Raw genomic sequence first — 24,205 nt, forward strand, 5'->3', positions numbered from 1 at the left:
GGTTTGGATCCCCTGTAAACTGTAGGTCCAGTCCCAGTTAGCCTTAGTGTGCATAAGGTCGACTTAAAACATCAAATCAATCAATTGCATTGAATCACCATGTGTTAGATTGTTGATTTTTGATGTCATCATAGAAGTACTGAGCTTTGAGTCACAGCCTGGACATTTTGTAGGTGCTTAAAATTTTCATCATACACAAGATGAAAGTTCCAAATTGAAGGGCTCGACATTAAAGGCATTGTTGCATATTAAATACAGTGGCCTCTTTTTAATTCGAACTTGGATAATTCAAATTATATGGTTTATTCCCCATGAAATTCAAGAATTGTTAAAAAATTCATATGTAATTTGAAATTTCTAATGTTTTGTTTGGATAATTCAAAAGCAGTTATCCAGAGACAGCCATAGGGAAAAGAAAGTTTCTGTTTGCAACTTCCACCCTCTCCTCAATAATGTGGGATTCCCCACCCCTTTTGTGTGCAGGTGTTTGTCCTTGAACCCTCAGTAGCCAGTTATTTGTGAAAGTCGTCTTATCTGCCCTCATTTGTCACTTGTAATTAGTCAGGGTACATTGTTCACAAGGTCGAAGGCTGGTTCATATACTAACATTTCTAGCTTAACTTTAGAGGAAAAAGTAGAAGTCGTAAGAGGTGTGAAGACGAAAAATGAGAACAGGTAGCTAATGTTGCTACATGTGTGTGTGTGTGTAGAGTGTACTTAAACGTGTTTTCCATTTATTTGTAGCTTAACTACTATTGTGAGAGGGATTGTTGTTTTTTTCGTGCATTGTAGGACTATGCACAAAAAATGGTCCACTACATGTTCATTACTTTTTGTTTATACTGAAGTGCAGTAGTTTTGTTTTATTGATGTTCTGAAGACAAGCTCCAACTAGCGATTGACCTTGATGGCCATTTCTGGCCCTTTCTGGCCCCCAATCATTTTCGGGGGTATGTGGTCCGATGGGTGTCAATAAACTCAGTTGCGAATTAAAAGCTGAAGGGGTCACATCACTCTCCCGAAGCAACGTTGCGAAGCATACTTCTGTTTTTGCCAGTTGTCTTTATATGACTGTGTGTCCACCTGCATTGCGACCTGTGGGTGCTCGTTCCGGAAACTTGATCCTTCAGGACCTCGTGTGCAGTTGTACCATTAACCCCCGCCGATTTCTGGGGCTGACAATACCATTGTCTGGGAGGATTCTTTCTCGCCTTACGGTACGTTTGGCAACATGTGGTGTACCGAATGCTCATTTGTTTCATCCCGTGAACAACGTTCGGTGCCTTGTCACTCGAAAATACCCGATGTCCGTCGAGGAAAGTTCAAGTGACCGCTGATTCGCTGTTTCCCAGTCGCCAGTTGGAGTTGTGTTCAGTATAGTAATGCATGTTTTTGTAATTCGATTTTTTTTCATGTCCCCTTGGAGTTTGAATTATAATGGGTCCACTGTATTAAGTAGTGGGCATTTTATGTTTCGAGTACAGTATTAACCCTACAAAACTAACGCATCATCTGGCAGACTACACAAAGGGGACCATTATCTTGTTTCACCCCATTCCACTAAAATCTTCCGCTCCCCGTCCCATCTACCTTCATTTGGATTGGAGAGACTGACAGGGAAGTATTGGTGTTTTTTTTACAAGTGTTCCTTCAGTGTGTTTTTAATGGTTTTTAATTTTGCATCGCCTATTGGGTGAAACGATAGTGTCTACGTACATCAAGACTTCCACAACAACTTCGTAAGATTTTGTTATCATCCTGAATGTGGAAATGCAAGAAGCTAATGCAGATGCTCAGCAACAACAATGAAGGAAAATTTGTGCATTCTGACCCTCACGTAAGAGGAGGATGATCAGATTCTTCTGCTGCCGTTGCTCCAGAGCCATGTCCGGTGAACACCAGTCGAAGTGTTGCTTCGAGTGCACACAAGACTTATAAAAATATAATTTTGCATTCATGCTACGCTATTCATGTATTTTGGAAGTAAATACTAAGTTTTGTAGTAAGTAAAATAGTTTTTGCAAAATTTAGACTGAGTTTCTGATGAAATCGGTAGTCCAGCAGACGAATGGTTAGGTTTAACGTTTTGCACCGGACATGTTAGCTTTCTAGGGTTGACCTGCTTTCTTGTCATCCTAAGTCTTGAAGCTTTCCCAGCAACAAATGAACAGGTTGTCTCTGGATATCGTCCAGAACCTTTCCAGAACTCACCTGGTTCATGTTCCGAAAGAATCTGTTCAACACGACTCTTCATCATTGAAGTTGAGGTCCTATTATTTAAAACTTGTTCTTTTTAGACAGTTAACATAATGTGGTAGTCCTTTTTTCTAGTTAACAAAATTATTTTAAAAAGTGACTAATTACGATTAAGAGATGCTTAGGGGGTTGAAGTAGACACCAAAAGACTCATCTGTAGCTGTAGCAGTTTAAAGAACCATAGAACCCACTGTTAAACAGCAACAATCCACTACGAAAATCTATAAAAATAACTATGAAACATATTAATTTAGTTAGATTTTAGAAAAAGTTACCTTTTTGTGGGAATAACCCACATAACATTCAAATTTCTTTTTACCACTGCATTTTAAATAAAGATAAAACTTAAGAAATATTATGAGATCACTTTTTTATGTGTTTTTTTTATTTTTACAGAGACTGAAGAATGTTAAGTCCAAGTGCTATGGTAGACTGTGTGGAATAATTTATGAAGATGTCATTGCTGTCCATGGTTTTGTGCTTGAACGAGAACTATTGGATAGTGGTGAAGATGAAGAGAAGAATGAATGTGATTTTGAAATGAAGAATATCATGTGGCATTTTCCAACTGAAACCGATATGGTTGGAATTTTTTCATGTGAAGAAGATGAAAATGATGAGGAAACAATTGCAGGTGCATTAGAATTATTAACAGTAAGTCAACCTTTCTTTTTAGTATTATTTTATTAAAGATGTCTTAACTATTACATATTAAAATAAACCACATTTTCCTTTTTTTTTCAGATTTAAAAAAATATAAAGAATATATTGATTATATGTTCATATCACCAGATATTTTACAGCTAATGTGATGCATTTATTAATACTGAAGTAAACTTTATTGCATGGGGCAGAACTTATGAAACATATAATGGAAGAATTTGTTGAAGAAAGTGGATTGATTCTTCAGCAACATCTGAACCACGACGGCTTAACCGATAGAGTTGCAGTCTTGGAAGTTGACCTGCACCAAAAAATTAATTTCCTGATAACATAACACATAATTTAATGTTCTAATGTAATTTTGGTTTATTTTAAAGCGAAAATTTGGTCAATTGATGCATAATGAATATTTTGAAGAACTTTTAATTTGTATTACAATTTTCAAGTATCGGTATCAGTGGGAATCTGTGAGAGTATCGACATCGATATCGGTTGAAAGTGGTATCAGCTCAACCCTAGCTTAAACCAGTGGTTCTTACCTGTGGTCCACAAACCCCCAAACAGGCCATCATCATCTCCCACGGGTTCCATAGAGACTAGAGTCGACATTCACGGTGGAGTGGTTAGCACAGTGTGCTACAAAACATAGGTACCAGGTTCGAATCCCAGCCTGGGCATGGGTGTTCTTTGTGAGGGTCCCTTCATCAATTTCACCATATCATCGCTCGCATTCATCTTCGCAATTAGCCAAAAGTGGCAGAAAAGCGAAGTAAAATAAATCAAATCTGCCATAAAGACTTGAAGAAATATTACAAGATTTTATATTTGCGGCAATGGTTAGAAGATAATTGACCGTCAGTTACTAATAAACATATTTTTTCCACAACTAAAAAGTGAAACCAACAATATTTTTATCATTTTTATTAATTTTACGAATTGTTAATGCTACAAAGTTTCTTAGTACAGTGCTTTTCACGGTCGATTGATTGATTGATTTAGTTTATTTTACTTCGCGTTTTGTGCCTCTTGGCTAATTTGCGAAGATGGGGATGAATGATGAAATTGATGAATGGACATTCACAAACAACCAAGCCCGACCGGGATTCGAACCCGGGACCCTTGACGTCGCAGCGCGATGTGCTAACCACTCAGCCACAGGGTTGGACTTTTCACGGTCAAGTCGTCCTTGGACGGCTAGCGTGCCGGACAGTAAGAACACATCTGCTGGCATTTAGACCCACAGCTGTATGCTGACCTCGACACTGGCACGTCAGTGGTTCAGTGTCCAGACATCTGGTGTCCAGTTTGCACATCTTTGTGAAGTATTAAGGTGTTAAAAAGTGTTTTAGATTGTTTTTGTTTTTTTTAGTTTACATATTACTGGTGCTTTTCTGTACGACACTCACGTCATTACAAATTCTTGTAGGGAAGTTAGAAGGCTTTTTGCAGCAGAATTACTAGATGTTCCTGTTCCACACAGAGACAATACCGTGTTCGACAAATTGTTAACAAATTTAAGGAAACAGGGTTTGTTCTTGATCAAAAATGGTGCATGCTTACTGAGGAGAAACTAGATGACGTTGGAGCATGATTGGAACATACTCCTCAAAAATTTCTCTGGTGCCTTTCACGAAGAAACATAGATTTTCATGATGAGTGCGTGGCGAAAATATAAGTAAAGAAATTGAAGCATTTTCGGAAGAGGAACTGATACGTATTAGTGAAAAGTTCCTATAAAAATGCCGTAAATGTGTGGAAGCAGGAGGACATCATTAGCAACACCTCTTGTAACAAGGTACATGCTCATTTGAATTGTAACTGTCAATGTAATTGTACGAGCTTAGTTCATCGCATAGCTAGAGGTCACATATGGAAAAGAATTAGAAAGGAATAAACAGAAGAAAGACGGAAAAGGAAAAGAAGAAGTAGTTAGAGATGAAGAGGGGGAATTTAAATATATAGACATTCCGTACTTTCCTGGAATATCGGAGAAAATCGAAAGACTTGTAAGAGGGTATGGCCTAAGGTGTGGGATGCGAGCTCCAAAAACTTTAGAAAAGCATTTCACGGGGTATAAGAAAGATAGAAAAGAGGAAGAAATAAATGAGGGAGGGATGAAGGGTGTGTATGGAATAGTTTGCCAATGTGGCAAGGAATATGTGGGTCAAACAGGAAGAAGCATGAATGTTCGGTGGGGAGAGCATGACAAGGATATAAGGGAGGGGGTTACCAAGATGGGGCTCTCCGAACATATCCTTGACAGAATGTGCTTAGGGAAGAGGAAAAACCTATAAGAAGGAATGTATATGAAGGGTCGTATATATGTAAGGGAAGAGAGAATAAATTAAACAGGGATGATGGGAATATCGATGAGATGTGGGGGAAGATGTTCAAGAAGTGGGATGGGAAGGAATACGTAAAAATAGGATTTAACGTAACCCCGGAAGTAGCATGCCAAGCTCAAATGGAAGAGGAATTCTTGCTAGACTTGACGTGAACTGGAATGGAGGAGTGGGGGGAGGACCAGAGGGGAAATAGAGGAGAAAGAAAGGGGAGGCACCCGACCTCACGCTCTACGAGGAAACTTTGGAGTATTGCAATTGCAGCACATGCGGGCCTTGGCTATTCACAGTTTTAAAGTTTTAACATTCCAAGGAGCAGTTTCTAATCAGGGAAACGGCATGGTACTATGACGTGCACCTGTAATGGGTTTTATATTTCTATTGTTTTTTAACCACACACCTTTTACCAATCCTATATCCTGTACCTATGGAGAGGTCGACGTGGTTATGAATTATATATAACCTAAACGTGAAGAGCCTGAGGAAGGGAGCAGTTGCGTCCTGAAACGTCGCAGGAGCAACATAGATACTCGCAAAACGTAAGTAGTTGTTATATATATATTATTCCAGTTACGCGGATTTTGAATCCAGTTTGCCGGTAGAGGTTCCCTCACTGTCCGACACACTAGCCTCCGCTTCACGGATGACTCGACCATGAAAAGCACTGTATATAAAATCGGTATTACAAAATCCACATTTTGTAATGACCCCGACTCATCACAACTTGTACAGGATCCACCTCTACACTTATAGGTTTCTAAAATCTAAGTGTATTTGAAATTTGATTTTTTATACAGTTACTATTTAGGATTGGATACACCTTTTATAGTTCTCGATTCTTCCACCTGCTTACCTTAGTATTGCCAAGCATTTATAAAGGTGAGATCTTGGTCTAGCAGTTCACTTGGTCTCCGTCTACAGGCGAGAGAACACACTAAACTTCTGAGCGAGAGAAAACCCACTCTGTCTAACTTGGTGAGAGATACAACTATGATTGCTGATAAAGCTCCGTCGTATTGACGCTGAGAAATTTGTTTCTTCAGTACCAACGTTTCGTGATACCCTGTCCCTCCCATGCAAAAAAAACAACACTTTTCCATGAATACCAATAAACTTTCCTATTTCTTTAATCTGTTAGACGACCATTATTAATGAAGCCATTTCTCTCTTTAGAACTTAACTTTAACCTAAATGCCAATTATAAAATGTATACGAGGGGCATGTAAAAAAAAAAGGACCGATTTGTTATTGCAGAGAATAAAATCAAGCCAGAAAAGTTTTATTTTGATGCTCTACAAGTGCATACCCTGCCTATTTTTCTACATAGTCACCATGGCGCTCCAAGAATTTTGGTACCGTGAAACAAGTTTATGTAGACCCTCTGCGTAGAAATCTGCCACCTGGGAGCTCAGCCGGTCGAGAACTGATGTCTTGAGAACTTCACTATCATCGAAACATTGCAAAGCATGCCACTTTTTGAGGTGAAGGAACAGAAAGTATTCACTTGGGGCAAGATCGGGACTGTATGGTGGGTGATTAAAATGTTCCCATCGGAATTTTTGAATTGTCGCAACAGTACAGTCAGTTGTGTGTGGACGGGCATTGTCATGAATAAGCAGAATTCCAGACCATAACATTCCTCTTTGCCGGTTTTGGATGGCACGTCTCAGATTAAACAGTGTTTGGCAATACACATCTGCTGTGATGGTTCGTCCCAGTTCCAGTAATTCCACGAGGATTACATATTTTTGGTCCCAAAACACGGTTGCCATGATTTTACGATGTGATGGTGTTTGCTTGAAATTCTTCAGTTTCGGTGAACCGGAGTGACACCATTCCATGGATTGCTGCTTCGACTCACAAGTGACATACAATATCCAGGTTTCATCTCCAGTCGCTATGTGAGAGAACAAGTCATCCCCATCCTTCTCCCAGCAGGCCAAAAAACCACGTGCTGATTTCATTCTTTCATCTTTGTGTTTGTCAACATTTTTGGCACCCACCTCGCACACAGTTTGCAATAACCCAGATTATCCGTTAGAATTCGGTGCAATATTTTATCAGACACTTCAGGAAACTTCTTGCCTAGATCAGTAATGGTAAAACTGCGATTGGATCGTACTTTCTCATCAACACGTTGCACAAGGTCATCTATCTGAACAGTAGGCCTGCCACTCTGCTCGTCATCATGAACATTTGAATGTCCTTCCTGAAAAAGCACGGCACCATTGTCTTTCCTTCACTCATTACTGTTGGTCCGTAAATGGCACACAATTCTCGATGAATGTCAGCTGCACTCAGTCCTTTTGTGTTGAGAAATCTAATCACCGACCTCACCTCACATTTGGTGGAATTTTATATTACAGCAGCCATTTCAACTTCCTGCCACTTGCACGTATGCACCTCCACACTGAGAAATATACCTCTGTTGCAGGCACAGAATACTAAAGCATGCTTCCGTGCATGTGCAGCTTCATCAGTGTTGCCAGTCCCAAGTAAAAAAAAATATAGGCTCTTTTTTTTTTTTACATGTGCCTCGTAAATTAAAAGGAGATTAATTGCGATATTGTAGGATGTTATCTGTTAAAGCATTTTGGTACCCATCCATACATCTATGAATTTTGTTGCCCGTAATGTACTTTGTATTCAGGTAACTGATACGATGTAAGCGGAAGTCTGTAGCAGAGTTCTTAAAGGTCCAGGAATTTTAAATAAATTCAATTCCAGTCAAGCAGAGAGAATCTGCAAGCGTAAATGTGTTCTCAACCGTGAATAACCTTTTTATCTGTAAAGTATAATTCAATTCGGTCCAGGAACCTTTTTTCCGGATCAATTTAAATATGGTCCAGGAACTTTTTTCTGGATCAATTTCAATACTGTCCAGGAACCTTTTTTTCTGGATCAATTTAAATACGGTCCAGAAATCTTTTTTCAATGAAACAATACGTAACTTGTACCGAATTTAAATTGTGCGAGAAAAAAAGGTTCTAGTCCTGCAGGGGATCCGATAAAAATTTATGCGTTCTTGAACCTTTAACAACCCTGTTCTGTAGTTCAAGGACCTAAATGTTCTGAGTTTGTACTATTTTCAGAATTCTAAATCGTTTTTGGCATTCATACAGGAAACTGTCAATAACAGTAATGTTTTGTGTATCTTCCCTCCATATCTTGTGAAAGCTTTGTTCTTGTTTTAATCTGTAAAGTCTTCAAACATTTAAAAAGTTTCTATCGTACAAGCTCTAGCTGCCAAAAACATCTTGAAGCTTCTGTAGCCTTTAGTGACTGCACGTAACACCCAAACCCTGAGTGTAACGGTGTCTCATGCCGCAACCGGAGTAAAAACTAGCATTATGGTTAAAACTGCAACGAGAGTTCTCTGTAATTGTCAGTCATGTCCATCTGACTGATTAGTTACGTGGCATCTTAAGCCTTCCTTCTTCCCGTGACGTGGGTGCAACACAATGTGTAGGAAAGAACGTTGCAATTTCCAAATCATGATTGATCAGTAAAAATTGCCTTCCAAATTTCTAGGCTCATTTACAAGAACACTAATTATAGATAAGAATTCCTTTGAAGCAGTATCTATTCTATTGCTTGCTACTTTTGCTTATAAAATTACTGAATTTTAAATGAAGAGAAATTTATGTGTGTTTTCAGTTTACATATTGCTTTGCCTTTCGTATGAGCTTCACCCCACCATTTCATATTTTGTTTTTTTCTTTTACTTTCTTAGCTCGTAATAAACACCTTTCAATGATTACAAGATTGATGTACATTCACCAAAAGTGATTCTGATGTCTTCAGAATCCTTATGCCCATTATTCTAAAAATTATTTCTTTAATTTTTAACAAAATAGTAATCCGATTTAAATCAATTGACCTTGGTAATTACTTAACCCTTTTGGCTTGAATTTTTCCATGCTGTAACCTTATTTTGTGCAAATGCTGTGTTTTAAGTGTATGTTTAGCTTATTGATAATCAGGATGTCTACCAGTCTAGACTGTCAAGGAATTAACGGGTAGGTAAAGAAATTATGCTTGTGGTCAAGAATTTTTGCTATTTTGTTAAACTGGAGTGAATTTACATTGTTATATACCTGAACTGGGATTTGATAAAATTGAATATTTTGAAATCTAAAATTGTATTGAGTTGTTAAGATTTGTTCACTTTGTTTCTTAAGATTTTCATTCTTGTACGAGTTGAGTTTTTAAAAATATTAAATGAAGTAATGTGCCCATTCCCCATTCAGGATGAAGTCTGAAGCCTTAATTTTTACATGCATTAATAATAAAAGCAAGTCTAAATCTCTTGTGAAAGTACAGCTTCACTTTTCATCTTAACCAGCCTTGAGGTAGGGGTTTTTTATTGATTAAAAATATCTATTTTCTTAATTTCCAACTATATCTAAGTATGGGGCAATTAGATAAATACTATTAAAAGGGGGGAAAAGACCAAGAAAATGTAAATAAAGGTCAAGAAATAGTCATGAAAAAGTCAAGAATTTTGGATTTGTAATTTTGTAGACACACTGATAATACTTAGTAATGTTATTTTCTTTTGCTTTCAGGAGATTCATGTGACAGATAATCCAATTATTTTAAGAAGACTGCTACAAGATGAGCATACGTTTCAAACATATTACTACGTTAACGACAAGTTGGTTGCTATTCCTTTTGAAGTCGTGTCACCATCAGAATTGATGCAGTCTTTTGTTACTTTAAGGTTAAAGACAAAACTTACCTTGGTTTCAGAACTTCAGGTAGAACCCATCCAAGAATCTTTCTTGTACTTGAGGAAGAAAGTTTCGTCGACCATGTCGTCTTTCCACTTTACCAACACGGATGTGTTTCTTGTGAGTAATGATACGTTTAGTGGTATTGGTGACGATAGTACAGTGACAGAACTGTGGAACTTTATGAAAAATGATAGTGCAGATGGTTTTGAAGTTGCTCCTGTGAAGCATGAAAAGAAGTCTTCACAAACAAAGAAGAGAAAAGCCAGTTCTAGAATTGTAAGTATGTGTTTTGCATTATCACTAGGGCAAGGCATTTAAGGACCTGAAAAATTGTTTAAAAATGCCAAATAGAAATGCATTTATGGCCTAAAAACAGTAAAAAATTATCAATATTGTCCTTAACAGATAATCATTTAATTTTAGGGAGTAATTTAAGGGGACTGACAATTTCTCACCAGTTGTAAATTTTTTCAATATCTTTGGAATGGGCATTGCTACTACATCAAAAAGCCGAACAAGTATGAATATCTCCCCATGTTGCAAGTGCAAGGTTCATGCACTTTTCTACGTCACTGGATGTTTGATATTCCCGAGATAACAAATAAAAATAATGCAATGTATTTTATCCGGTGCACAACTCCTCTCCTCAGCAGTGTTGCCAAACCTGATGCACAAAAAAAGAGCTAAATTTCACCTTAAATTTTGAAGTCTCAATAAAGTGGCTCCTAGAGTAATGTTAGGCGTCAAAGGGGGGCAGGTGCTGCTATTACTATTAACTTCGAAGTGATAACACGCATCTCAATAATCCACCGATTGTCACATTAAATCGAAAATAAAGTATTCCCAGAGAACAATATTATGTCATCCTCACGTCATCCATGGCGTTATAAAAAAAGTAGCTATGGAGGTAAGAGGGGATGGGGCAATATATGTCCAATATAACAATATCACTTGCAAAATGTACACTATCTACCAAAAAGTAATTGGGCACCTATGATGGTGGTTAATTTAGTATCTAATTTGAATCATTTAGTATCATTTAGTGGGACCACTGGTGGTTGTTCGTGGCACAATGAACTCACAGGCATACTGTACAATACTAGACAATGAAATGCTCCCAACCTTGTGGCGTTTTTATGGAATGGACTCCTGTTACTTCCAGGATGACAATGTTAGGTGGCATGTTTCGGAGGCTACTATGCAGCGGTATGCCGACAACAATGTTCACCGATTGGTCTGACTTGCACAGAGTCCTCATCTCAATCCCATAGAACACCTTTGGGAGGCATTGGACTGGCGGGTGAGGTCTCGGGAGATGCGGCCAAATTCCATTGTCCAACTGAGTGAGATCTTGCAAGAGGAATGGCGACACATTCCAATGGACGTCCTCCACAAACTAGTCGAGAGCATGCCTGACAGAGTGGCTGCTTTTATAGCAGCAAGAGGTGTCTCCACGAGGTTCTAACAGGGTTTGCACCACCAGACAACCATTTTGTACACGTGCCCAATTACTTTTTGGTAGATAGTGTATATTTATGGCAAAAGTTTGTCTATGTGGGCCGGAGCCAGTGAATGCACGAGAGAGTCAGACCTGGCTCCTAAAGAGTTAAAATGGGAACAATGCTTGCAGCCACCAAAGAGAGAAGGGCCTTGCGGAAACCCTTGCTTCATGCCCTTAATGGATCACAGAGAAAAATTTAACTTGATCCTGAAGGAGAGTAATGCCCACTAGACACCCCCTGTAAGGAACATAGATTAGACCTATTGCAAAACTGGTAGATATGTGCAATTTAAAATCAGGTTATTTTATCCTCTATTGTTATTGAAAACACAGATTTCAATGTATTTTGTTCAACCAATGTAACCATGGGATTATGTTTTTATACCTTTCAACCAATTTGTCATTTTCAACCTTTTTGCCATTTCTGATGTGTCTCCTATCTAAGAAGAGGGATTGAGTTCAATCCAACAAAGGTATGTGTTGAGACATCAATTGTATAATATTTGATAATATGTGACATGAAATATCACCTTTTTAGGGTAATTTTTATATTGGTGCTTTATCAGTGTCTTCAGAAATTTCATATTGCTCCAAATGTAGGAGCCAGCCTCTGTGGCAGAGTGGTCATCACAGTGTGCTAAGATGCCAGGAGTCTCAGGTTCGAATCCCAGGATGGGCATTTTTTGTGACTGTCTTCATCCTCAATCAATTAATGTAGTTTTATTTGGTTCAATTCACCTAATTGCAGTAATTAATTTTCATTATATTGATAATTTTTAAACGACACGTATATTACTTTGTAAAGATTAAAAATCAAATAATGCTATTTTTGAATATTTGTTGTATCTTGTTGTAGGAAGCTTTAAATGTGGAATACCTCATCAAACCTACAAGTGTAAATGATGTGGAAAGAACCATTAGCTGTGCTCCAGTTATACAACATGTAAAAAGTAAGTCTTTTTATAGTTTATCTTGTTTCTTATGGTAAGGACATGCATATTTTGTTTTTCACGGAAACACAAAATTTGAAATAACATGCTGTAATGTTTTTGAAAGTCTATGTAAAGTGCATTTTCCTACCCCTTTTGTCATGAAATGATGTGAAATGAAGTGCAAAATGAGAAATAATCTCTCAAACACAAAATTTGGAGTTTGTTTACCGACATGGCACTTTTTGAAGTCTGATTTATTCTGTAAGTTATGCAACACATGGAAAGTCGATTAATTCTGCTTAAATATTTGAAAACATGATGAGGAAGTTCGTATTACTCACTATTGAATACAAAATAAATACGTAAATAGTATTAAAACTTTTCAAACTTACGTGAGTGAGTATATGTTAATCCGGATGACCTGAAGAAGAATATTACCTCTGAAACATCGTCCGGATTAACATATACTCACTCACGTAAGTTTGAAAAGTTTTAATACTATTTACGTATTTATTTTGTAATCAATAATGAGTAATACGCACTTCATCATCATGTTGTTAATTTCCGATATGGGGAGAAAGGTGTGTTTCTTCGAAAGATTGAGGATTGAACTCAATAAAATGTTGAGGATTAAACTTAATAAAACATTAATTAGGATCGGGTTTCTCAAACAATGCAAAAAAGCTGGGGTATTGCCCAATTTCCTGAAATGCAGGTACCAACGCTTTAGTACTAATGGCAGGGAACAAAAAAAGGAACTACAATTTAAGATGTTAGGAAAGTGTATTAGAGAAGCGTATGGGCAAGTTATGGGTTACATCTAGAAATCGGGAAGAAACTGAACACGGTGACATAGAGACGCATTGAAGAACGGCATTTTAGGGCTGTGGATATGACAAGGGATGGAGATTGTGAAACTATCGGTAGGAAAATGGCAAAATTGGGATAAGCAAAGGGACCACCGGAAAAAAGGAAAAACGTGTAATGAGTGATATGACAAGTGACACCATTTTGAATTTGACCAACATTAACCCCCAACGTCCTTAATGGAGATAATGGGTAAAGAGCATAAAGTTAGAGGGGAAAACTTTGAGAAAGAGGAGTTTATTATTGCCACTGAGAAAATTGTAGGAAAGTTGGATGAAAATGACGATCGAAGGGAAGTTAGACAAAAGATGCGGGATTTATTGGACGAACAAATGCATATTAACATTATGGGGACCATCAAACCCTGAGTGTAAGCGAGAAACGGAGAAATGATGATAAGTTTCGGAAAAATTTACATATTGCGAAAAAAAGGTTAAGAGGAACAATGCATTTTTGATTAGATCTGACAAAGAAAATAAAATGGTGATCATGGATAGGGAAGAATACCGTGATAAGTTGGAAAATAGTTTTAGAAATGACAATTATGAGGAAATTTCAGTGAACCCAATTAACAATATAAAAAGGGAAATTAAGAAAGGTATAGAAATTAGTATTACTCTGGGAAGTGGAGAAAAAAAGACACTCCTGAAAAAGGTTAAAGAAGGGAATATTCCTACCGCATTCGGCATTCCAAAGACTCACAAAGTTTGTGTTCTCCTTAGGCCCATTATTCCTACATACGAACACCCGGGATATGGATTGGCTAAGGAACTGGTAAAAAGAATGGGAAAAATCAGAGGGAGTACCCAATTCAGCGTTAAAAATTCAGTTGAGGTTAAAAAATTCATTGAAGGATTGGAAATTGCTGATAGCGATATAATCAGCAGTTTTGACGTAATAAATTTGTACCCCAGTGTCCCAAGAGATAAAGCGGGTGACTGCCTTCAGAGGTGGTTATTGGAGAAAGGGGTAGAAATTTAGGTGGCATGGGAATACGTTAGGTGGTTTTTCTTTATAACCGGTTACAATTACTTTTACATTAATGAGAAGATCTTTATACAAGAAAGGAGGATTGGCGATGGGTAACCCGATCTCAGGCCACGTTGCTAACATCGTCATGAATTACATCGAAAAAGCTGCTTTAGACTTAGTTGGGGGGTGATAAAGTTCTATGGCAGATATGTTGATGACATTCTCATTATCGGGAAAGAAAGTGACCTAGACCTTGTTTTTACCGAATTGGGGAAACAGGATGAAAGGATTAATTTTACTAGGGAAGACCTAATCGACAATAAGATCAATTGTTTTAGATTAGAGCATAACAAAAACTGATAACGGAATAATGACCGGTGTATTTCATAATCCACTAGCGGATAATCTGTACCTTAACAAGAGTTCTGAACACTCGTGTAGAGTCAGATATAATGTTTACCTTAATTTCTACATCAGGGCGGAGAGATGGTGTAATGACAAAAATGAGAAGGAGAAAGAAATGGCTTGGATAAGGCGAGTGGGTATAAAGAATGGGTATACGGTCTTGGAGATGGATAGGATTGCAAGGAAAGCGAGGAGAATTGTAGGGAAGGAAATGATTAATATTGAAGATAGGGACATTAAAAAGGAGGAAAAGGATAGGGGGACATGCTTTGTCAGTATTCCCTACTATAAATGAATCTCTGAAAAAATAGAGAAAACAATGAAAGGATACGGTGTGAAATGTGGGATGAAAGCCCCCCGTAGCATTGAAAAATGTTTTACGGAATATAAGACAGGTGGAAGGGGGAACAAAGAAGACCCTGAAGAACAGAAAGGCGTCTACAAAATTATATGCGAATGCGGGAGGGAATATGTAGGACAAATGGGAAGGAGCATGCAAATCCAATGGGGTGAGCATGATAAAGATATCAGAGAAGGGGTTCCAAAAACTGGCCTCACGGAACACATTATAGAAAGCAAGCATAGAATTATAAAAAGGGAAGTTATCAGGAAAAGTAGTAATAAATTGGACCGGAACATATATGAAGCAGCATATATATATATATATGCACAGGAAGTGGCAATAAGCTCAATAGGGATGACGGTAGTTTGGAAGAGGGGTGGATACATTTCCTTAGAAAATGGGATAATGCCAGTAAATATTACGCTAATTTGGGTTTTCATGTCACTGCTGAAGTTTTGAGAGTTGTAGGGGAAGAACGCGAATTCTTTTTGGATTGGGGAATCAGTCCCGTGGGGGAGGAGGTAATCTCCAACTCTGTGCTTGTAGACCATTACCCACGCGCTTCACCTTACTGCTGGACGGGAGTTACTCGGCTGCCATGTGGGCAACTGGTTTTTAGTCTTTTATTTTTGAATATGAGTATTTTTAGAATGTTTTACCTGGATAGGGATTTTTACGATCTTAATAACTAGGATTTGTAAGTGTTTTTTACCGATCCCTTCAACCATATTCCTATTTAACACCATTTCATATGACACCATGTCCGGTGCCTAGATTTCTAGTTAGACCTGAAGAAGGAGGAAGTATTGCCTCTGAAACGTCGTCCGTATTAACATATACTCACTCACGTAAGTTTGAAAAGTTTAAAACTATTTACGTATTTATTTTGTTGTAAGTATTCGAGAAGCAAAAACTGACTCCTTTACACAGGAATAAATTTACTCCTATAACTACATATTACATGCATGTGCTATTAGAAGGGAAATGTTTATTTTGTGTAATAAGTGTAGTTTTTAAAATCAAATTTAGCTGGCCCCCATGGCAGAGTGGTAAGCACATCGTGCTACGATGCCAGAGGTCCCAAGTTAGAATCCTGGCCTGGGCATGGATGTTTGTGCATGTCCATTCATCAATTTCACCATATCATCATCACTCATCTCCATCTTTCCAAATTAGCCAAAAGTGGCACACAAAGCAAAGTAAAATAAAGCAAATCAATCAATATAATCAAATTGATTGTTGTTTTCATCATTTTAACACTGGGTGCCATTTTGTATACTGCTTTTGATTTTGAAATGTGCCCAGTTTTTGTACCAACATCGGGGTGTAAGGGGTGACCTTCCACATAGTACACCCAAATGTCAACCTCATTTCCACGTTAGTACACCCTGGACTGAAGACTAACGAGGATCTGGCCCCATGGCCAGTATAATTTTGTTTGTATTGTCCTGTTCTTTTGTCCTTATGTGTGCTGAGTGCCCCTTTACAGCCTCAGCTTTTAACGGAAGTCAGAAGATTTTAATATTTTATGATTTTAGTTCTGCAACATTAGAGTTGTGATTTGTAACGATAAGGGGCTGGACCCCGTATAATATGACGGGTGCAAAATAGCCTTAGTGCTGACGCACCCAAAATTTTTAATTCAAATTCAAATTCAAAAAATTCAAATTTGGACCAACATCTTGATATTTTATTCATCATAAATATATGGCCCTACCAATTATCATTGGGAGACAACTGAGACAGTGAACACAGTGGATCAAGGCAGTGAATCTGTGACTACAAGCAAGTCACTATTGAAGAAAGGATACTAAGTCACTATGGATGAAATTGTCATTGAATGTAGGACCACATATTTATCTATTTCAATAAAAGATCAAGATTTCTGTACATGTAAATTAAGTCTATCTACGAACTTCTAACTTTTCTACATAAAATCAGCAGAAAATGCTTTTGAAAGAGCTAATTCCAGAGTCTCTTTAAAAAAGAACTTACAAAGTTAGAATTAGTCTTTTCCTCCTTGCTACAATATTAAAAATAACCTCATCGGTGTTATTTTAATATTCGTATGTATACCAGCTACCAGCAATGTTCCTCAGACGGGGTAGCAGATTTTCGCAGATAGAAATCAAAGTAATGGTTGTAATTATGACAATAAAAATAATACATTGTCATAACAACATTTGAAAAGTTGTTCATTTGAAAAAAAGTTCAAAGTTCCACATTTGTGCAATATTTATAATAATTTAGTCATAACAGTTATTTTTGACTGGCAATATGAAAAACAAATATCTTCAATCATATGTGTTCTTTCAGACAAGAAAGATATGATACATTCAAATTTATAATTAAATTTATTGAAATTGTGTACATTTGCATTGGCATCAAGGTTTATATACAAAGGTCAACTCTTTAAAATTGTTCAATGCATAATATGATGTCATACTTGGTATTTTGTATCAACATTCAAAAAATGGTAATTGTAATCATTAGATAAGTATATTGTGATATACATAGTAAAATAGCTGTAACAGAACAAATATGTACATTTACTACACAAGCATTCAAGCTGTTAAGCACTTATGGACAAAAATATAAAACAAAAACAATTGAAGATTGCACATACTAAAAAATTGGGTTGAACTAGTTGCTCTGATACTAGTTGTCTAGGACTTGAGAAAAAAAGAATGGAAGCTCAAGATGGAACAAAGATAAGTACAGATATAGCAAAATGGGATGGTTATATATTTGTACAATAATTGTTGCTTTTAAGCATTAAACTTGGCAATGTTATAATAACTTGGATGTTGAAGTTATATAGAAGCCTTTTATGACTTGAATGAACTTTGATCATGATATAATCTGATAAAGATTCGAAAGTTGTGGAATGACACTGATATGTATAAAAGATGCCATGTTGATTTTGAAGCAGTGAACAGGTATCTGTTTTCATCTTCCTTAACGGGCAGGCTTGCAAATGTTACAGTTCCTCAAATGAGTGCTTGGAGGAAGGTTGCATAGAGTGACACTTATATGTTCTACGTTTGGATGTGGTTTGGTCAGATGATGAATTTTGAAAACTGAAGCTCAGAATTGTGGATACAAAGACTTGCTTTATCCTGGAAGGAGGTAACAAAGAGATATTTTCTTCTTATGTATAGCATTGATATGTTATAAATGTTCTTGTAAACAAATGCATAATTTGATGCTCTTGTAATTTTTGTTGTTTCTAGTTTTTTTTTATCAATTTAATAATTATAAAGGTATTTATTATTGTGTGAACATAAGCACTATTCATCAGTATATGTAAATTTAAATTTCCTTTTCAATATAGCACCATAGCTACCTATTGTGCTGATACTGAGTTTGAATTATACTGACTAACATGGTTAAATAATACGTAGAACCTTAAGCGAAAAATGCAGGTTCGACCAGGACTCGAACCCAGGTCTCTGGCATTCTGTGCCATTGCTCTACCACTGAGCTATCGAACCAGCCTGGCTTTGCCTGATGTAAAGGTTGTAATGTAATAAAATTTGCTACGGACATACCTTGGATTGTGTGAAGCATGGTGTCATCAAAGAAAATGTTGGAAGTGATCGCCTGCACAGCATCAATTTCCTGCCAAATCTTGTCTTTCAGTTGCATAAGAGTCCATGGCTTGTTGCAATACACTTTCCCTTTCAGCATGCCCCCATAAGAAGAAGTCCGGTGGGGTAAGATCGGGCGATCTTCGTTACCAAAGTCCCTTTGAAATGATGCAGCTTTCCTTTTTTGGCAGCTCGTTGACATGTACTTCTGGATACCCCCATTTCTTGTGACAGTCTCCACAAGAACTTACTTGGTGAGGCCATCAATCTGTTTTTCACATCCCACACCATTCTTTCTGGCAGTGTTGGACATCTGCCTCCATGGACATCCAACAATGTTCCCGTTGTTTCAAGTTTCTTCACCAAATATTGAATTGAAGACTTTGCAGGTGGTTTCCAGACTCCAAACTGAACAGTAAATTGCCGCTGGCACTGCTTTATGGACTCAGTTTTCAAGTATGTACGGACGATAAACACACGCTGTTCCTCTGTATACTCAACCATAATCTTCTGTACTGTACTGCAAACACAAACCACACTGGACTCTGTATCAAGCGCTTCACAATAAGAACACCCACCCACAGTCTCACAACTGAAACACAGGAAAAACTACGTGACCGTAAGACCGCATGAAATTGCTGACTTGCGCATATGCATGCCTAGAACGACTGTGGCGTTCGTTCTCATGATTTCACCACGCTTCTCACACACCAAGGTATGTCCTTAGCAAATGTTATTAAATTACAAGAATTACTTCGATTTATAAATGAAAATCTGGGGCCGAGAGCGAGTGAGATGAATACAAAGGCTGAAATGAGGGTAATGTGCAAAGAAAATCCTAGAACTGCAAGAATTTTTCACTTTATACAACAGAATGATATTTTAGTTTTTACTTACACTCTGTTCTGGTAATATCTGGAGCAAGCCAATGAAAACAAGACAAACAAGTAGTGACTCAAGAAGGCTTGACCAATGAATGTACGTGTCCATGGAGGTAAAAATGAGGCAACACCTACCAGGCGTCAAAGCCTTGCTCCACAAATTCCCGAGACAGGGTGTAACACTATGGAATATTTCACTTGAAAATGAAATTCATATATTCAGACTTGCATTATTAACCACATGATGAATTTATATGTTTTAGGGAATTTCAAGAGTTTGCGTATGAACCTGTATATCGATACTTTGAGCATGGTTCATGAACGTACAAAAGTTACCCAACTCTATGAAATATTGATAGAAAGCATGTGCAGAAGTCTTCGGCTGCAAGAATTTTGTGTGATAAGGCATTTTGTGAAGACGGGAGTTGCCGTTGTTCCTGAAGCTGTTCATTTCCTGCCATCACAGTGTGGTCATTTTGTGACTTTAGCTTACCCAAAAGGAGTGCCTGATGAATCTTTAAGTAAGTAGTTTTCATCTTCTTTAATCTAGTTTTAACAAATTTATGCCAGAACGTATAAACAAGAATGTTTATATGAATGTTCAGTATGCCAAAAAAGTTACTAAGGTGTAAAAAAGTTTTTGTACAAAGATGGTCTCTGCGGATATTTATCAAATTGATAAAAGAAAGATAAATTTGTTACACATTTTATGCATTGCCAATGATTTATGGGGTTATTTATGCCATATTCGTTAAAAAGTTGTTTTTTGTTTTATATAAAACAAAAAACTAACTTACTTATCTTTTTGTACGATAAATTTTAATTCTTTTTTTTCATTCTCCACTCCTCCCTCCTCCCCATCCTGCACAGTTATCCTGACACCAGGGACATCTTTCGGGATAAATTGAGGGTCGTCTTCCATCGCCCCCCCCCCCCCCCCCAACCTCCAAAACATCTTGGTCCGAAACACTCCCACCCCTTCCACACCACTCCCCAAGCTCACAGGTGCAACAAACCCAGATGCAAGACCTGCCCCATACTTATCACCTCCCCCACCCTCCTGATCCCCACACCAGCAGGTGAGTTCACCCTTCACCCTAAGGGCACCTGCCACTCATCCAACCTGATTTACACCCTCATCTGCCAAATCTGCGGCAACTTCTACTTAGGCGAAACCTCCACCCTCATGAACCTAAAGATCAATAATCACCGTGCCTCCACCCAAAACTGTGATTTCACAGTTGCCATCCACACCAACAGCCATAACACCACCTTCAATAACTGTTTCCTTGTTGCCATCATCCATCTTTTACCCCCCCCCCCCCCCACTCTGACACATCTTTCCACAGACGATGGCAAAGGGCCTATGTAGCAGGCATGCACGCCACTATACCCCCCGGACTCAACCTAGCCAACCAGTAACCCTTTCCTCTCCTCCTCAAAACCACCCACCCACCTTACAGTAAACACTGGTTAAAGTACTTTTCGTTCTCTATCAACTGTTTCTGGCAACACTGACCGTAGTGACGCTACGGTCAGAATTCTGTGCCTCTACTTTACGTGAAGCCGATCTATCTATCTTCTACTCTGAAAATGCGATATATATATATATATCGCAAAATATTGAACTATTTCTCTTCATGTGGTAAGTGTTTACTGTCTCCTTCATCATTTGTGTATGTGTATGTACATATATATATATATATATATATATATATATATATATATATATATATATATATATACTGAACATTCAGGCCCCTTTTATGCACAACACAATCACGGCACCAGGAACCAGTGATGGCAGGAGGAGGGGAGAGAGAAATTTCCGGAGGGGCAGAAAAATGTGTTAAGCCTCTAAATATTACGTGGAAAATGCATTGGACTATCATTTTCGCTTGTCCGTATGGGAGTAGTAAGGGGACAGAACTGTCAACATGGAGGGGATGGGAGCGGGTGTCGCCGATATTTGTTGGACGTTGTTGTAAGGCATTTTGTTGAACAAACTGAAGGAACATGGAAACAAATAGGATCCATTGATCTGCAAATATGCTGCTGGAATATTGTTACTCTTCTGGCTCACTTCACCTTATTTAATGTAGCAGTGCTTACGAAAGTTTTCTTTCATCATCCTGACATCATCAAGTTAACATACATTTACAATGACATTGCACTTTTCTTAGATATCAAGAAGAATCCAACAAAACGGGATATATTTTGAATACTATCACGAAAAAGTGAAACATAAAACTTCAATGGTGAACATTATAAAAATTGGCAAGAGCATGCTCCCATCCTCAAATTTACTGCAAAACTAGTATTGCAATGAAATTAACACCACTCTCTGTCCTGTCTGTTTAAACTCATGAGAGATGGTCATTAATCTCTCACTGAGTGAAATTAATGTCCAATATTATGAAATAAAATACTAATATTAAATGTGTAAATATTTTAATATTATATTTACTCGAATCATTCAATCATAAAAACATATCACTTTCTTCAAGAATTGACTTTTCTCTGCCAGCCCTGTTACATTTTCACTTTTCATCTACTGATTTTTATGAGGGTGCAAAGAAGTAATTTCAAATTAGTACGAACCTTGATGTTTGGCAAACACGAAAACCGTTAAAAATGTTAATTAGTGCGAAGTTGTGTTTATGAATGTGCAGTGATGTCTGGACACATTTTTTGCCCGTTCGAAATATCAAAATAACGCGAATTTGGCATAAATGGTGAATTGTTGGCGTTTTTAGTAATCTTCAAATATAAATGTCCTAAAACAATGAAAAATTCCATGAAATCCAACATTCTTGTCTTTTCTAGGCTTAAAGAAACAAAATGTGCCATATTTATGTACATACAACATGCAAGTTTTCCAACACTTTATTCAAGAGTACACTATAGTGTTTGATATATGTGGAATAATTCCGACAGTCACATTAAATCATGTATTTCCTACAATTTATTTTTTTTAACTTCTATCAAACCAATTTGCATCACAGAGCAAAGTGGCAGGGTTCTAACTATAGATATAATGCGTATCTACCATCACACGGGAGCCGCATCTTCAGTATTTGTTGCTCGAGATTTGTTTTGAATTACCAAGCTAAGTGCACACCATCGGCATTTGTCGAGTGAGAAATAATGGAGCTCAGTCGTTAGGGCATCTGACTGCCCAAGGTCTATTCCATGAGGGGGAGAACTGGGATCATTTCCACTTGTTCAAACTGCTCCGGTGCCCATCCAGCGTCGTATCAAGCGGGTACCTGGAGGAAACTTTGGGGGGGGGGGGGGGGGGTAAAGGTAGCCAGGAGCGTGGTGCTGATCATATCACCCATACCTTCGGCCGTGATCAAGAAAGTGTGGGGCCCTAACTCCACACCACCTATATGCCTTCATGGCTTGGTGCTAAGCACAGGGGAGCACATTACTTTTACTTCCTCAAAAATCTGTTCCAACATATCAAACTGTCATGAAAGTATGTAAACCATGTGACCTACAATGTAAAATAATAGTTTAAAAGCACAATGGAAGTATAACTTTTGGTATATTTGGCAGAAAAATGTTCTAAAACAAAAACGTGGATTTTGGGAAACCTAACACTAACAAGGAAAAGAAAAAGATAATGCCAATTTTTGGTGCCATACTATATCGGTATCTGTCACGTGAGATTGATTGATTTAAAATTTTTTGGGTGTGTCGCCACTTATGGTCATTATGCACACTTCGGTATATACGGGGAAAATTACATTATCTAAAACCCTTACCTTAAAATTAAAAGGTGTATGGAAAATAACTTTTCCAAAATAACTTCCAAGATATCAAACTTTCACGAGGAGGCGTAGGCCATGTGACTTACAATTTGAAACAGTAGTTTAAAAACACCATGAAGGTGTTAAGGCAGTGATGCCCAACCTTTTTTTGCCCATGGCCCACATTAAAATTTAACATGATCTTCGCGGGCCAGAACATCTTCTGACATAAATAGCATACAAATCGTACGGCGTCGTTTAATTACAGCTTTTAAATGCTAATATTTCAAACGTAAGAAAATCCTTCACACATACAGACAATTAGTATTTGTTAAAATAACAAGAAGCCAAAATCAAAGAATTAAAATAGTTTTTTGGTACTTACAATTTATTAGTGCGATGTTTGTGGTTGCTTTGCAGAAACTAACTTTTCAATGCCTGGTTCAAAACTTGACACACTAATCTGCAACACAGAATCAAGATATTCATCTGTAATATGATTTCGGAGTGATGGTTTCGCTCATTTTAACACCGAAAATGTTTGTTCACATACGTACGTGCTAGCAAACACTGAAACCATTTTCAGTGCTTGCTTCCTGAGGTTTGCAAAATCTTCAGGTGAGAGTTGAGTATAAAACTCTGTTAATTGTTGTTCACGAAACTTGTCGTGTAGAGATGCCTGACATTGCAGTTCATGAGTTCTAGTTTGCAGTGTGGCTGGTGCAGTTGATGGATCTGCCAAAATCGGATTTTGGAAAACAAACATACTTCATCACCCAGGTCATGAAAATCGGAAAATCATTCGTTAAAGTTTTCTTGCAACAGCTTCAAAAGTCTGATTATTCTTTTTTTCGAAAAGGCAACATCAGGCTGTTCCTGAAGCAATGTTGTGCACATCGGAAAGTGCAGAAATTGATTTTTTCACTTTTTTGTACGAATAATTGTAGCTTTGTTTCAAAAGC

At 37.6% G+C, this 24,205-nt stretch overlaps 1 protein-coding gene and 1 non-coding gene across 2 annotated transcripts in view; one reads left to right on the forward strand and one right to left on the reverse strand.

The window, feature by feature from the left end:
• Window positions 1-24,205, forward strand: part of Ufsp2 (UFM1 specific peptidase 2) — an 89,547-nt gene that overhangs the window by 19,065 nt on the left and 46,277 nt on the right. Inside the window, exons 2-5 of the mRNA XM_083129669.1 lie at window positions 2,653-2,910; window positions 9,830-10,273; window positions 12,355-12,448; window positions 19,752-20,009. Coding sequence (XP_082985795.1) covers window positions 2,653-2,910; window positions 9,830-10,273; window positions 12,355-12,448; window positions 19,752-20,009 — 1,054 coding nt within the window. The remainder of the gene's footprint in view (window positions 1-2,652; window positions 2,911-9,829; window positions 10,274-12,354; window positions 12,449-19,751; window positions 20,010-24,205) is intronic.
• Window positions 18,441-18,511, reverse strand: TRNAS-AGA (transfer RNA serine (anticodon AGA)). The gene has a single exon. It is a non-coding gene; the product is annotated as a tRNA-Ser (tRNA).

The sequence above is a fragment of the Lepisma saccharinum genome, chromosome 10, assembly GCF_977018435.1.
Source record: "Lepisma saccharinum chromosome 10, izLepSacc3.1, whole genome shotgun sequence".
NCBI lineage: Eukaryota > Metazoa > Arthropoda > Insecta > Zygentoma > Lepismatidae > Lepisma > Lepisma saccharinum.